At 43.9% G+C, this 17,258-nt stretch overlaps 1 protein-coding gene across 11 annotated transcripts in view; it reads right to left on the bottom strand.

Moving 5' to 3' along the window:
• Positions 1 to 17,258, bottom strand: part of LOC115320098 (gastrula zinc finger protein XlCGF49.1) — a 71,585-nt gene continuing 54,327 nt past the window's right edge. For 5 of the 11 annotated variants that reach the window (XM_040220082.3, XM_040220084.3, XM_040220083.3 and 2 more), the window contains one exon: positions 1 to 1,109. In XM_040220082.3, the coding sequence (XP_040076016.1) occupies positions 598 to 1,109 (512 nt within the window). In that variant the 3' untranslated portion in view covers positions 1 to 597. Of the gene's footprint in view, positions 1,110 to 5,376; positions 6,217 to 13,547; positions 13,614 to 17,258 lie in introns of those variants that run through there. The other 6 variants (XR_005717572.3, XR_006077582.1, XR_005717570.3 and 3 more) reach the window with 3 other exon arrangements.

Raw genomic sequence — 17,258 nt, 5'->3', positions numbered from 1 at the left:
ATTTGAAAGTGACAACCAGTTTTTGGGTTTGTATAACTCAAAAAGAGACAAAACAAGACAAGCTCAATGCACCAAGCTTATGCAGACAACTGTTGCCCTCATTTGTTAGTACAACATATGGCACTCAGGATAACCATACAGTTGCACTTAGAGCAAGTGAATGTTTAGCAGGAATAAACAAAAATAACTAACCTTACGAAACTCATATTTGTTGAATAAATATTGCACACAGATGATTACCTCAAATGCTAACTTTTGTATGCAAAATGTTACGTGGACTAAACCGTGACAGCAAACACTGGGAATGTCTAATTCCACACTGAAAAAAAGTAAGAAACATAACACCTGTAGGTTTTTAGAGATCATACGCATAAGGACATGAGCAAATTATGCAGTTTTTATGCAATGCGAGCCTTGCACAGCCTTTCAAATGTGAGAACACAATTAAAATGCTTCACAATTCAGGTAATAGAACACAATGCAGAGAAATGCTTACATGTCAAGCAAAAGTAACAAACATTTTTGGAGTTGGTGCAGATCAAAGAGCATCTGGAATGATTATTTTCTTCACAAGCTTCTGCAGTTCTCGCAGTACCCTCAGATGTGATTTCTCTTCCGATGCATGTTCAGAGTCACTTTCTGCGAGAACGCCCTTCCACAGGTCTCGCACTGGTACGGTCGCTCTCCCGTGTGAACCCTCTCGTGACGCCTCAGGTGCGACTGCCGCGAAAACGCCCTCCCGCACATGCCACACACAAAAGGCTTTTCGCCCGTGTGTATCCTCTCGTGATCTTCCAGGGCATTCCTCTGTGTAAAAGTCTGCTGGCATACTGGGCACACGAACGGCCTTTCGCCCGTGTGCAGCCTTTCGTGCCTCAGCAAGTTTGCCTTTTGCGAAAACGCTTTCCTGCAGAAGCGGCAGCTGAAGGGCTTCTCCCCAGTGTGCGTCCTTTCGTGATCGGTGACGTGCGTCGCTTTATGGCTCTCAAAGGAGCAGTAACGGCACTGATACCGGTCTCGCTGGCTCGTCCGGTGCTGCTGCACGTTCAATCCGTCACCTTGAGAGAGGTCGCTCTTGCAGTCAATGCGCTCCTGTTCGTCTTCCAAGTCTGCTCGAGTGATGAGAAAAAAGTAGACAAGATGAAGGGGAAAGAACAATTTATCACTTGATTAGAGGAACTAAAAAAATGTGAATCTATAGTCAATGACAGAGTGAGAACGACAGGGAGTGTCCAATTCCCAGCTTCCAGCATGAGCTTCGTTTTCCATAGTGCTTTAGCTTTCCGTGAGCTCTCAAGGTGCACGACAGGAGTGTTACCGAAAGCAGGAAGCTCACGCTGGAGGTGGGACAACTGAAGCCCCTCCCTGCTGTTCTCACCTTGGTGGCAACTATAGGACTTCTTGTTTCAATTAGAAGTTGCAATGCATAGACTTTTTTATTTGGTACAACGAAATACAATTTATAAAATTAGGAAGAATTATTAGGATTAAATTATCAGCTTACATTTGCAACTACAACGATGCGACTTAAATCATGGGGAATCGTTGCCTAGCGAATTCACAATAGTTTTGGTCCCAATGTTCGTACATGAATTTACAGGATACTAGAAAGTCGGCTGAGAACTATATGGATAGGGCTGCTTCCTAGAGTGAAGATTCTTAAATGTTTCAAATATTGGCTGCTTACTAGAGTGAAGATACTAAAATGCTTTAGATTTCCTTAAATTCTGATAAGACCAAGCCACAAATTCATGTGGTAGTCTCGGAGGCTTTTCTGCCGACACTGGTACAGCTGTCAGCTGTTCCTGTAAGAGCTGGAAAAACTACGAGGTGTTTTGAATGCCCTACAAGATTTGAGCACAGCATCACCATCTGCTTCTATTAGTAGGCTCCTTATTCAATGTGGTTGGTTACCCCCTTAGAGACTTGATTGCAGTCAATTTAGGTCAGCTTTTAGAGCAGCCAGAAAGTGAATTTGGAGCAGCAAAAAAGCTTTTTGAAGCACTAGTGTCCTTTATACTTCCCCGAGAATATGACGCTAAGGTTTATGTTTTCCCATGTGCAACTAAAAGGCAATGCCTTTCCTGCCTTTTCCTTCTGAGCCTTCCAACTTTGGCATCAATTGCACATCTACTTTGATTCCCTTAAAATCTCAACTAGCTGTTCTAGCTGTGCTTTAAAGGGGTACTCCGGCGATTTTTTCATGGTCGCTGATTTGCCTCAAAATTGGCTCAACACACCGATAAACATGGCTCTACGAGTTCCCTAAGTATTGTGTGAAAAGAAAAAAAAATTGCGATGTTATTGAATTTTCGAATTTCGTTTTCATTGTGTTTCTCAAATCGGGAGCCCCTACTGGCAACATTGAAGTGTGACGACAGAAATGGTATAAAGTGGGCAGTAAGCCATGTTCCCAACTGATTGCGAGACGTTTGATGGTGGGAAAAGAATGTTTCGTAACTGATTCACTGAGAAGCACGCAAAAAACACTCGACATACTCTGTTTAAGACTACATGCACGACCTGAAAGTCTGTACCGTGTGATGTCACGCCACTGAGGAGCGCGCGAAAATTTGAATGCTGGTTTCGGCATCATTTTCATTTACGGTTTTCTCAATTGCTAGTTTTAATTTCGAGAAAATAAATACCATACCATGACGACTGAAGTCCGGGTAGTCAGAAAATGCAATTTGCTTAGGTAGCTCAAAAACGGCCGGAGTATCCCTTTAAAGGGGCGGTGCAACCATTTGCGAACTTTGGCTAATTAATTGCGGGAATTGATCCCGGCCACATATAAAACGAAGGACCGAAAACTATTCTTTTCTGCTTGCCCTAGTTTTCATTAAAAAAAATAAAAGAAATTGGTATCTCTGGCACCCCTCAACTCAACATTGAAGCGGCACCAGCTTCGCCTGTGACGTCATTCGGAGTGGCGTTGGTTTCCGGTTGGGTTCTTCTGGCTCCTGTTTCCCCAGCGCTCGCCGGCTCGCCAGGCCTCGCCGCTCTCCCACTCTCCTGCCGATTCCCGACCAACATGGCGGCATGGGCGGACGGCCTGAGCGACGTCGAGCGCAAGATGCTTGCGACGCGGCGGGCAGTCGAAGTTGAAGTCGAGGTCGAGACACCAGGAACAATAACGATACCACGATACTACGGACCACGACCAACGCACTCCGTCGAGCGAGGGAAAGACAAAACGTCCGGGTTGCTCGTGTAGCCGCCGTAGGCGCCTCGGGCGTCGACGGATGTCGGCGACGGCAGGTTTTGTTGACTTGCGGTAGATGGCGCCAAAAATAATTCATACCCTTTTAGCGGCAATATTAGGCTTTTGAAGCGTTTCTGCATGCCTAAACAACAAGATTTTTTAAACTTAACCTTAAATCAAGCTTACAATTGCCTACCACTATCACTTACAAAAACCACTCCGAATGACGTCACACCACAGGTTCCATTTGCGGCCACCATGTGGCCGCAGGTTGGGAAAAAAAGTGTTTTTTATTTTACGATTACGCAGCGAAATAGAAGTATTTTGGGGTATGGTGGCACTTTTTCTCTTACTCATGCCGAAGTAAACAATATAAAATATACGAGCTGCACATTCGTTCAGTGTTAAAATCATTGCACCGCCCCTTTAAAGCAAAATACAAGATCTTGACAATAAGGACCATTAGTTTCGCTTAAGGGTGATCGCAACAGCTGCATTTGAAACATCAGTGATGGAAGCGGCATTCAACCTTTTGTAGCAGGCAAAATATTGGTTTGGGGCACCTAGTGACACTTTTAAAGCACATGCCAATATGTGATAGCACATCACTTAAAAATGAAACAGAGATTGCATCACCAAATAAGCAAGCCTCTGGTCAGACAGAGTGGGTTCCATTTACAATGGGTATTAAAAAAAAATGTAAAAAAATGGCTCATAGTGCAACACTTCACTTGCGATAAAGCCTCTCTCTCCCTTTTCTCTATCACTTGTTAGTTTATTTAGCCTGTAAATATGCGTAAAATGCCAACAAAATCCAGCAGACGGCTAACATGTATCAATAAAAAGGCGTCCCCCAAATTTTATGAACCTACCAAACTAAACTCTAAACATCAAAAACTGGCAAAACAACCACCCACAAATATTATAAAAGACTACACTGGTGCTCTAAAGGGACACTGCCCTTTCGATTGCCAGCTGCACACAAACTACCTTGACTATCGCGACTATTCTAATATAGGCCTGTGTTTTGTTTTTCTCTTTCTCAGCACAGCTTTTTTTTTTTTTTAATTAGGGATCAACTTGCATTGAAGACCAAGGAAGGTCAAATTGTAATAACACTAAGCATAATTTCCACCCCTACCACATTATCCAGACGCTTCCCCATGTTAGCTGCTGCTCCTAACACTCAGGTACAAAGCGGTGAAGATTGACGCGAGCGTGCTGATGAGAGGTGGCAAAGGTCGACACAAGTGCCCTGTTACACTGCAGCCGCAGCACGGAGAAATGCAAGACACAATAATTGAGCGATTTCATTGGATGCACAAGACACCAATTCTGTCTTATCACAGTAGCTGCGATCCTACAATTTTGCAAAGCTTTCTCACAGCTTTTAACTCCCAACGTCGTTTGGAAGCTTAGACAATGTCGGCGAACGACGGCCCAGCACACCAACCGGCCGGTTCCGCCTTAAGCCGAGGCGCAGCAGTAGTCGATTGCAATTCAAGAAAGTAGGGCGAGGGAAAGGAGGGCTGGGGAGGAGGAAGCAGATGAAATGCTAAAGGAGGAGGTTCCCCTCTCCAGCATTCCATCTGCTTCTCCCTCCCCAGCCTCCTATCCCTCGCCATACCTTCTTCAGCTGCAACTTACTCTAGGTGACAGTGAGTCCAATCAAACAGCTTCAATGCGCGACATCACGGCATTCATAATCATCTTGTATGTGTTATTGCATGGACCAAACCAATCAAATGCAACAAATGTCTCGTTACTTGCACTTTTAGTATGTGTTTAGCTTGTTGCATGGTTTCAAGTTTGCGACTGTGCTCCGATTTAAGGTGAAACGAACTACATTGTGAGTAGATGCTCGGTGAAATACACATTTGTACCATTTTCCTTTCCTCTACTGCTCTGAATATTGAAATTGGTGAATAATAAACTATATCTAGTTCTTGCTTTGTTTAAGCCTCTTTTGATGCAGGTATAGCACCATTCTTAACACAAAAAAGCATTTAAGCACAAGATGTAACAGACTTTGGTTCATAAAGAACATGAAAAGAACATCTGGGAGTGGTTATTTTAAGTATAGAGTCAAACCAAATAGTTTCCATTAAACAATGTTAAAATGTAATCAATTTCAGAACTGGGTTGAATTCTTTATTCAAGTTCTGGACAGGTGCAAGACAAATTCTCCTTTTAGGTAAAACAAAACAATTGTGATATAGTTGAGTTTCACTCACATATACACATTTGCATTATCAGAATGCAAAAAAAATCTGGGTAATAAACTGGCCTACTTTATAAAATTAAACTGAACTCACTCGTGACATTAACCCTTTAAATGCCTTAGACGAGTTGAGCTTGTAGGCCACTTTTTGGCTAAAAATGCCATGGACGAGCTCATCTCGTCCAGTGGTTTTTTCGGTAGCCCTCAATCCCACGGACAAGCTAGGCTTGTCCAAGTAGTTTTTGCGGCGCTGATCATAGATGGCAGCACTCGTTTTAGTTGGGGCATTTGTTTTTTCGCCGCCGCTGATTTCTGTGTAATAAACTTCTGAAATTTTATCTGTATTACTAGAGGAATAAAACTTCTAAATAAAAAATATATGGCACTTTTAGGCTACTTTTCGAAAAAGAAAAGGGGCACTTAAGAGGTAAGTAGTAAGTGAATGACAAATTTTATTAAGTGCCTCCTCAATAATATATGTAACAAAAATTATAAATCCATTTTGATATTTTAAAGGCAAACTGAGGTGTCCACGGATGTCGACATTAGTGCTGAGGGTTATGGAAGTCATAAAAGCAATTCTTTGCTAGAAGGCAAAGAAACACATTGCATTTCATGCATTTAACTCTAGTTTTTCTCTTGCAGTTCTTGTTCCTGCATCGCATAGCGTAGAGAAGTTTGGCACATTCAGGAAAATGACCGAAGCCATCTTTCCGGGTGCTCAGATTCGGTACTTGGATTGGCCTTGCTTTCCCTGCATGTGGGATATTTCCTTCTGGGTCAGCGTGTGCTGTAGGGCACAAAAAAAGAAGAAAAAGAATGTTTCCACCAGTCACAACTTTTGTTTGCAGGCATGAACACCACACTTAGAGCCACATTATTGCTTAAATAATCAATGTAATCTCATATTCACACACAGCCATATTCACCAGATGTGACTATACACTCCGTGCGGGAACTATAGGGGGCGCTTTGAAAAACGCGCGCAGCGCCGCTAGCGGAGGAGCTGGCGTTCGACAGTGAGGCGCGTCCAGCAGCCTGCGGCGCCTTTTCGCATGCCAAGCTGTGGCGGCGGAAGCGCGCACGGACGAAACTTTTGCTTTTTGGGCCGATAAGTTTCACGAAGTGTGCCAAGTTTCATTAAGACAGCTGGTGTGAAAGTTATGTTTCTAACGAATAAAGAAATAAAGCTGTACGGGGGTATCCCATATTGGACCCAAAATGTTGTGTTATAGCCATACTTGGGTAGTAATTCAATTACAGTAATTAAATTACTGTAATTTAATTACTTTTCCTAGTAATTTGTAATTGTAATAATTACTTTTGGCTAAAAGGAATTGTAATTGTAATTTAATTACTTTCTAGCGTCAGTAATTGCTAAATTTCAGGCACAATTACAATTACTTTTGCAAGATTTTGCGGCGGTGGCGCTTTTCCCCCCTGGCCACGGAGACGAGAGCACAACCGAAGCAATAAAGGGAGAGTCTCCCAACCTGCTCAAAAAAAGGGGAAAAGAGGGATGGGAAAGAGAGGCTGGGATAGAATGGAATGAAGGATTTTGTAGACTGTAAAACGATTTAATGAAGAATTTGAGAAATAATTTGATAAATGAGGGCATCATTCGCGTCCGTTTTCGTTCCTGTCGTAGTTGAATCTGACTCTTCGTTTCGTTCGCTTCCTGTTGCTCCTGTTTCTAGGGGTCTTTCTTACTTCTCATTCCCACACGGGGGCATGGGGGTCAAAGTCGAGCTGGTTGGCTCCGATCACATCATCCGGTCGAGGCGGGGAGGTTCGAGGTTCTCCTTACGCGTCTTCGCCGCTAGCATATTCGCTTACATATTTCAGTCAAGTTTGGGGACTTTTTTGTTCATGAAATTATTCTCTTTTCTTTATGAGTTTTTCACGTCTTTCTCCTCTATCTCGTATGTTGGTACCACTAACAGCGGGTCGTGCTACTCTAACATCGAGGCGAAGAAGCGCAGTGTAGCAACAACAGTTGGAAGTAAGGCAGGGTGAGTCGTGTTAATGAGACCTGCTGCTTCTTTGCTTCTTCGCCTGACATGACGATCCTAAATTTATTATATATCTCAGGAGCTTTTTTTTGGGTGTTAAGGCCTGTTCACACATACAGCGGAGCGCTAAGTTAGCGCTACGTGAGCGCTCCAAGGAGCGCTCATGTGGCGCTTCCTGGCGCGTAACTTAGTTCTAACACAGCGCGCTATTAGCGCTTCTGTAGCGCTTTGTTAGCGCTCCAGTAGCGCCTTGTTAGCGCTCCAGTAGCGCCTTGTTAGCGCTCCAGCAGCGCCTTGTTAGCGCTTCAGTAGCGCCGTGTTAGCGCTTTAGTAGCGCTTCTTGTACCGCGGTGCTGCGGATTAGCGCGTGCACTGCGGTTCCGGTTCCTGTGCTTGGGTGTGAATCAGCAGCACAATGGCGGACATGTGGGATGCTGAAATAGAAATGCGACCAATGCTCTTACATACGCGATTAGTGCATATGTGTGTGGACGGCTTAACGCCCAGAACAGCCTTCTGGGTGCGCTACATCTTTCGCCACCGAGATACCGACAGGTATACCTAGTGAACCTTGTTCCTAGGCTGAGGGACCGAGACACAGAGCTCTTTCGAAGGCGATTATTTTTACCTGCATGTCTTTGAAACCAGGGTCACGCATATCGAATAATTAGAATCAATTAGTCGCTCAAAGTCCGTGACTCTGGGTCGCCTGCCCGACCCTTTGCTTGGGAAGCGGCTGTTTTACTTCCTCTTCTTTCAATGCCAAAGGAAAAACAACAACAAAGGAATTGCCGTGCACGCGCTGTTCCCCAGCAGCAAGCATGTCACAAGGAGCGTGCAGAGCGCTAACAGAGCGCTTCTGTAGCGCTAACAGAGCGCTAACAAAGCGCTTCTGTAGCGCTAACAGAGCGCTAACAAAGCGCTTCTGAAGCGCTAACAGAGCGCTACTGAAGCGCTAAGCGAGCGCTACTGAAGCGCTAACCGAGCGCTACATCACGCGCTAGGAAGCGCCACATGAGCGCTCCTTGGAGCGCTCACGTAGCGCTAACTTAGCGCTCCGCTGCATGTGTGAACCGGCCTTTACCGTGCACTGAATTAACCCAGAATCCCTGGCAAGAGAGTTGCTGCTATTGTGACACTAGTTTTGTGGAAGCGACAGCAGCTCGGTTACCCACATCCGGCATGTTACAAGTCCACAGACAGGGAGAGGCAGCGAATCATCGAGTTTTATGATGCCAGTACTGTCGCATATTTGTTTCCTTGTATTTTTTTTAAGTTTATTTTTTGTTGGTTTGACTTGAATACCATTTGCACAAGCTCTAAGGAGATTCACCTCGCACCTGTGAATTTTGTCGCCATTTATTTTTATTTTTTGAGAATATAAGAAATCAGGAGTTCATTACTCCAAACTATTAAGTTCTATAATCCATTTAACAAATTTCATAAAAGGAAAGTACAATGCGTGACATTTATACAGCGGCCATATAACTCGTTTACAGTTATATGGCCCAAGGTGGGTAACTCTCAGAAATAAGTAATTGTAAAGTAATTGAATTACTTTTAAAAAGTAATTTGTAATTGCAATGAACTACTTTCGCGTAGTAGTAATTGTAATTGTAGTTAAACTACTTTGGGAGCTAAGTAATTGTAATAGTAATTAAATTACATTTTGAAAGTAATTTACCCATGTATGGTTATAGCGGGCTGTGCAAAGTGCAGATTTGAGCACACAGGTGCTTGGACTTGACAGTAACATGACACAGCACTTATTATACAAAAAAAAAAAAAGGTGGCATAGGGAAACCAGGTGAAAATTTGGTTTGGGCGGCGTAACTCAATGGGAACCGGGTTTGATCATGAAAAGGCTGTCAAGACAATACCACTGGTCGGGGGAGGTGGAGACTTTAGAGGTACGAAGGGACTAGTGGACTGTACTTCCAATTGAAACAACTTTACGAAAGGTGGTTCCAAAGCCGAGAAAATAAAGTTGTCGGCCAACACACGGTTTGGCCGCCAAGGGCTTTTGCGGTCAGCTGTTGTGTAATAACCTGTTGTGCGAGGTGCTGATTTTCGGCGCACAGGTACTTTGACATGACCGTCACTTGGCACAACACTTATTATAACAAAAAGAGTTGGCATAGCGAAACCAGGTGGAAATTTAGTTTGGGCGGCGTAACTAAATGGGAACTGGCTTTGACCGTCAAAGGCTGTCAGATAATACCACTCGTCGTGGGAGGTGCACACTTTACAGGTAGGAAGGGACCAGTGGAGAAAAAAGAAGCTGAGAAAAAAAAATTTTGTCTACAGAATTTGGGCTGTCAGCATTTCCACATCCAAAAGGAGGCTGGTCAAGAAAGAAAGCACACCACATAAACTTCCATACTCAAACGTCGATTCTCCAGTGATTCCGAGTTTCATTGTTGTTTTCTTTAGATTTATATTTGTCACTTTTTTTACCTTTCGAATCTTTCTTCATGAAGTACAGATTGCGTGCCATACTTGTCCAAAAATATCATCGACCCGTACGATGGGGACGAAACTTCTTTGGAAGGCATTCCTCCAACGAAATTGGCACTGCATACCTACGAGTGTGGGTTTGTCCCATCGGCGCTGACACATGTAGGCGTTACTGGTACGAAAACAAACGCAGAGCGCAAAGCGGCAGTGTAGAATATGTCAGCCGTGCCGACACAGTGGCAGACATGATCGGGAGACCAAATTTCTCACGTCGTACGGCACGGCTCCATCGTTGTCGCTGTCCTACAAAACATCGGCGAGGTGAAAAACTGAAACTTTGTCTCCACGAGATACGACGCAAAACTATTGAAGCACTTAATGACGTAGCACAGGCAGCACTTCATGCTGCGAACCCAGCGCAACCGCACCACTCCGACTTCAATGCGTACCAACGTACGCGGCGTGGTTTCGGTTTCGTTTTCTCCGGGGTTCTCGCTGCCTACCTTCGGTACCGGCCGCGCGGCGGCGCGCCAGTCGCGTCGCACGGAGTGTATACCATGCTGCAGGTTAAGACAAGCTGGAAAGCTCCCCCTCACAAAGTCCTCCCTTCCTTCCACCTCAGCAGGGCAAACACTGGAGAGATGAGTACCTCCTTGCCTCCTCCCCAGCATTCTCTCAGCTAAAGTGGAAAGGGTAGAGGGTTTTGACGGAGGAGCTCTTCTTAGCCTGCAACAGGGTGTAGCGCCTGTTTAACCGCTGACTAAATATGTCATTGACTAAATCACATGGTGGGCGGTAATCACAGCTAAGTACTCAGTATACACTGACAGCGTTTAGGGATTGGTCATCCCGAGCGACTTAGAAGGTGGCTAACAAACTTTAGTCAAGGATTAGGGCTAGTTTATCTGATGTTTAGTAAGAGACTAGCAGAACACCAAGGCAGACTCCAATCACCGTTGACCACCAGCACTAGCGAAGCACTCGCTGTTTTGAAACACTGGGGGACACATCTAGAAAGAATTGTAGCACCAAATATTGTCAGAATAGGCATGTTTACAGGTCAGAACTGCTGCTGAAACTATCTAAGTCGGTGGACGAGGACGGTGACCCCACGTACGGGCGTTTCCACATTTCTTTACGTCGCTGGCAATGTATCTTCCGTAATATCTCCCTTACGTTTTTAGAATGTTATTTGTAAAACTATCTACCGGACAGTCAGGCTCTCATTTCAACAATGTAAAACCCCTTATTTTCGCAACCCCTATTTTTCGCAAATCAGTCACAGAGGAAGGAATTGCAACCCCTAAATTTTGCGAATTTTGCTAAATTTTGCATTTTCGCACTGAAACTCTTAAGAATCGAAATTTTCGCGTGCCCTTAAATTTTGAGAATTTTTCTATTTGCGATAATGAAGGGCTCACGAACATTAAGGGTTTTACAGTATTTTCTTTCTGTTAATTGATATCGGAATATTTTTTATGAGACTCCAGTCACACAGTGGTATTCGATTCACGTGCAAGCAACAGCCATATCTTTTGTGTCTCGTCCGCCTGTTCGTCCCGACTGGTCACCCACTTGCTTTGCACTCGTGAACACTGCTGAGCCTAGTTGCTCCTTTGTCCATGATTCTTCATTTAGCTTGTGACTACTCAGATGCACTACCAACTTTAAAACAGCACTAGTTGTCGAAGCTGGTGAATATGGCCGAACACGTTTAAAGCGGCTCCTTCACAAGCAGTCGCCTTGCACTATTTTTGTGGAGGAACACAAAACGTGATGTCCTCATATGAAAATGAATGTTTTGACCAAATAAATATTTCACTAAGAAGTTAAGTTACACGTTCACGAATGTGGATGCAGGCAGCATAGAGGTGAGGGCTATTTTCAAGCTTTTTGCTTCTTTAGAAAATTCTTCTGCAGGTAAGGTTAGCACTTCAACATCCATCAAGCTCTATTTTCATTTGTTCGTAAATACTCAACATGTTGACCTTTTTGCTCTTGAGGAGTGCTTTTCCCCTCAGCACGCAGCTGCGGCAAAGCGACCAACGCAGAATCACAATGTCTAGTCCACGGCTGTTGCTTTTCTACAGTGCACCAGCACACTATGGCAAGTGCACTCAACAAACATAGCTATAGCTAGCACTGGAAGGGCCAAAAGAACTTTTTTCTCAAATAATTTTTTTTACATAAAAAGAGACCCAAAGTAATCAAACATTATCAAACCAACTAAGCAAATTTCTGCTAGGGACGGTTAAATTAACATTGATTTTGATGTCCTCGGGGACTACGTCAAAATGCAAAATCTTGCACCCTTTCACTGAGCTTTGTCGGCAATGGAGGTGGAGGATTAGACACACTATTGGGGAGGAGGACAGACCGTGACGCCCCAAGCGGTTAACCTAACAACTACACGGATGGGGACAACAAATACCATGACGCAGCGCTCGGCCGACATAACCGAACGCGGCGTCAGCGTTCGGCTGGAGTTCGTGTTCTCCGGCGAGGGGGAGGAGGGGCTCTTTTGTTTCCACTATGGCCTGCATGAACAATGCAGCATGCACGATCCCAGCTCAGCAAAAAAGCCGAAGTGGGTCAAGCTCGCATTCTCTGAGGATAGATCCGGCACTTAACGTCGCTTCGTCGATTGTTAGTATTTTTTTTATTAAACTGCGCCCCGCGCTCTATTGTAGAAGATGACATGGCCATGCCCATAAGGCCTGTCGGCATGTGCACAGGCCTTGTGTTGAGTAAACACCAAGCGTGGGGAAAACAAACGGGTCAGAGCGCCCCCTATAGTTCGATCTCCTGCCCAATACCATAGTAGATTCGCCAGTCCATAAGAGAAAGAAACAGTACGGCGAGAGGACAAGGAAGTAAATCAAAGGAAAAACAAGTGCTTGTAGATCTCTGCCACCTTAAAAGCATGTGTCAACCATTCCCAACTAGCACTGTTCCACTGTTCAATATGACCTCTGTAGCAGTATGGCTTTAAGTAGTAAAAATATATGAAAATGAGGTTTGGAAAACATTCAATATAGAGAAGTGATAACTTCACGTCACCTAAAGTATCTGTAAAGTGTGCATGCATGTGAAGAAACCAATTTTTTTACTTCGTTTATTGCATATTTGTTGATTAATGCACTGTCCTGTATTTAGTGAACGGACTCGTATAACACAAAATCGAGACTCCAATACTGCAGCACTGTGCACATACTCGTAGCTCTGCATTGTAACACCACGACTGATGAACAGTGGCTGCACATTAACCGTTCCAGTCGGTCAAATTCAGCATTTAGTAGGATGGCCACTAAATTGACAAAGCTCTCATAAACGTTCAAAGGTACTATAATAATACACCGTAGAAATTGGAAAAAAAAAAAAAAAAAAAAGGCTTTTGACATTGCTGATCTACATCAGTATTGTTCAAAAAGTTGTCAAATGACTCTTGCCGAAACAAATTTTCACATGTTTTTGAAATTTTATGAATAAAATGTTTTGTATTTTTTTTTTTGCATTAAAATTTTTTAGAAACTTTAGAGTCTGAAGCTATAGCACCTAAATGGACCACCCTTGTCTGACACTTCCCTACGAACATCAAATAGTATCATTATATGAAGCGATAATTAAGTTATAAAATCTTGCCAACACCTACCTACCGTAAACTACTGAGCAAGCGCCCACTTGGCATGGCCGCTTGGCGGCTTAATCGACTTGGTGTCTGTGCGGGAAATGAAAAATATTAACAGCGATGAGCGTTGTGGGGTATGCTCATTATGCAAGTAAATACGGTAAACAGTTCATTGATAAGAATTAAGAAGTGATCGATTACGCACCATCTAGTTTTCGTCACTAAAGCTGTTTTACCCGTGCTATGCATTCGCTACGCCCGCATTGTCCACCAGTTGAGGAGATAATGGCTGCCCACAGTGACTGGATTCTTGAAGTGTCTTTGTCTTCTTTTTTAAGTAGCTTAACCCTTTCCCTATCCTAGACGACCTGGGTTCGTCCACATTGTTCGTACCACTCCCGCCGACAACAAGCTGGGCTCGTCCACGTTAATTCGGGCTCCAATACACTACCATGAACAAACTGAGTTAGTTTACGTGTTTTTAGTTAGCTTCGCCATGGATAGATGGCACTTCACAGAAAATAAAAAGGTGGTAAATCTCTGAATTTGGCAAAAAATTGTTCCAACGCAGGCAACAAGGGATTTAAAAATGGCGGCGTCAACGTCTGGTCGCTGCGTATGTAGTGACAATTTTGCCTCAAAATTGGGGCAAAAACGAAGACATTGTGACGACGCTTTAGATTCGGAAGACGAGGAAATAAACCTTTCATCGGACGGTGACAGTGATGCAACCGAGTTATTAAATTTTAGCTCAGAAGACTCCGATCCCAATGAGGACACTGTGTCAGCGTCGCTGAACAAGGATCAACATAGAAAATCCCGCTCCAGCCCCTCCACGTTTTGCATTCGCTGCTATGCCCGGCCTGAACGTCGATGTCTAAGGTGATACGAACTGCCTGCGGTACTTCGAACTTTTCCTCACTTCAGATATTATTGATCTCGTCGTCCGCGAGACAAACCACTACGCTGCACAGTTTCTTGCAAGGCACACAGCATGCTCAGCCATGTGGAAAGAGCTATCAAGCAAAAAGCTCAAGGTTTTCATTGGAATTATTATTCTTCAAGAAAAAATTCAGAAGCCAGACATGACTCTGTACTGGTCCAAGAGGGAAATCCTCGAGACACCGATCTTTGCTGCAATTATGAGCAGGAATTGCTTTCAAATGATCATGAAGTTCCTGCATTTTGTTGACAACACTGCTGAGATTGACACAGCAAACCATCCCCAGCCAAAACTGTGGAAGATCTGGCCCGTGTTCGAGAAGATAAATGACTGCTTCTTGTCTGTCTACACTCCCGAACGTGATGCAGCAGTTGACGAAAGTCTTCTGTTATATAAAAGACGTTTGAGTTGGAAGCAGTACTTGCTCCTGAAACGAGCCCGGTTTGGTCTCAAATTTCTTTTTCTGTGCGAGACCGAAAGTGGCTACGTATCAAACATGATCCTCTACACGGGAAAAGGAACTATAGACAGTGACCAGCTCATGTGCATGGGGACGAAGGTTATTTTAGCGCTCTTAGCACAACACCTCGATTGTGGATACTGCTTGACTGTGAACAATTTCTACTGTTCACCAGAGCTGGTGGACGCCTTGGTCACCAGGAAAACAGACGTGTGCGGCATAGTGCGAGCTACACGAAAGGAAATGCCTTTCCCAAAAAAAGACAAAGCTGAAGAAAGGAGAAATGACTGCATTCCAATGTGGGAACTGCTTGGCCCTTCAGTGGCAAGACAAGAAGTGTGTGTCTCTTCTCAGCACTGTGCACAGTGCAGCAATGAAAGAGGTGGTCAACAAGCGCAACGAGACACTGCAAAAACCAGAGCTGGTTCTTGATTATAACCACACAATGGGTGGTGTAGGTAAAAATGACTAGAATCTTTCCTACTACCCATCCGTCCCTCACCAGCAGAAGGTGTTCTACAAGAAGATCTTCCGCCATCTTGTCGACATGTCAGTGTTCAATACCTTCATCTTGTTCAAGAAAGAGAGCGGGGGCAAAGAAACACATCTGGACTTCCGCATGAATTTTGTGGAGACCCTGACGGCTGAAAACGTTCAACCCGAGAATCGAAGAAAGAAGGGAAGGACCTCAGACAACCTTACGTCACGTCTTGTTGAACGCCATTTTCCCAGGTACCTTCCACCCTCCGCGAAAAGCCAGAAGCCGACCAGACGCTGCTTCACTTGCTCTAAGCGATCGGAGGACCTGACAAAAGCAACCAGGAAAGAAACACGGACCTGGTGCGAGGGCTGTGGTGTTGCACTCTGCACCATACCATGCTTCGAGAACTACCACACGAAGCCCGACATTTAGGCATGAGACAGACCCTTGAGAAAATAGGTATTAGAGATGTGAACCTCTTTGTGTAGATGTTGTGTCTCTGATAATCCCTTTGACATCACTATGAGGTAATACAGTGAAGCCAAACTTTAGTTTCCTTTTCTTTTGCAGTGTGTTTAAAGATTTCTCATATAATAAATTTGCTCCTTAGGGGCTAGCCATGTCCGTATGTCCGTCCGATGTCCGACGTGAGCTCACGAGCTCACAGTTCAGCAGCGAGCAACGAAAAAAAAATTAATAAAACGTCCGGCGTGCCCCTGTGCGTGAGTTCAGCTAAAAAAAAAATAATAAAAAAAGATTTAAAAAAAATAAAAAAAATAGGGGGCTCTGAGATGCCATCCCATCTGTCTTCTTAAAAAAAGAAAAGAAAAAGAAAACCACACATTCTTTTACTGACATGAATGAAAACTGCACCATCAGCACTACCTATGACCAAAATCAGTATCAAGAAAACGAAAAAAAAAGAGTAGGGGGTTCTGAGTTGCCATCCCATCTGTCTTCTTCCAAAAAGAAAAAGAAGAAAACCACACATTCTTCTACTGACATGAATGAAAACGGCACCATCAGCACTACCTATGACCAAAATCAGTATCGTCAGCACCACCCGAGCTTCGCCCCAATCAACATCATTCAGCACGTGGAGATGCGGTCATTTTTTTTGGCGTTCGTTTTTGGTCTTTGTATTGCATATTAAATTTATAGGGCACATAAAAAAAAAATTGGTATTTTTAAATCTTTTTTTTTCTTAATTTTTTGCGGTAGGCAAAGGGTTCAAATAGGGGTGTGGGCGCTTCATAAGGTCTTTAATGATTTTTTTAAATGTCTAAAAAATAGAGGGCAGGGACTTTCTGTGCCATGGGAGGATACTCAGCATTTACGGTAATCGATTAGTAAGTGTACTAACACCCAAACTTTGAATTTTCCTATCGGTCAAGTAAAACTAATGTTTCGCACAATGCTGGCACAAATTCCTCCCATTCTAGTAAAATGTAGCAGGTTGAGCACTTCGAAGAAGTTTAGTGCAAACGATGCAGTGATCGCATCACTTCCTGTAGCACCGAGATTCACCGTTCGTAGTACACCCGTGTCCCCACGAAAACCTCTCTCATGGTGTCATCAAAATTTTCCTGACCTGAGGCACCCAAGGCAGGTACGATTTAAGGGAGCACACAGAGCGAGAAATCGCAATTTTTCTCGAAAAAGTTGATCTTTAGATTACTGCTGTTTTGGTTTTCTCAACTAATAAAGAACCTACCGTATTTACTCGCATAATGAATGGACCTTTTATCCCGAAAAATCGCCGTAACTTTTTAACTCTTTGCGCGCGGCGCGCGACTCTAAAACCAAACTGCGATGAGCAAAAAAAAATGCCTCTCATGTTTTTTTTTCCTG

The sequence above is a fragment of the Ixodes scapularis genome, unplaced genomic scaffold (genome assembly GCF_016920785.2).
Source record: "Ixodes scapularis isolate PalLabHiFi unplaced genomic scaffold, ASM1692078v2 PGA_scaffold12__126_contigs__length_90152505, whole genome shotgun sequence".
Classification (NCBI taxonomy): domain Eukaryota; kingdom Metazoa; phylum Arthropoda; class Arachnida; order Ixodida; family Ixodidae; genus Ixodes; species Ixodes scapularis.
This window is presented reverse-complemented; position numbering and strand designations above follow the sequence as displayed.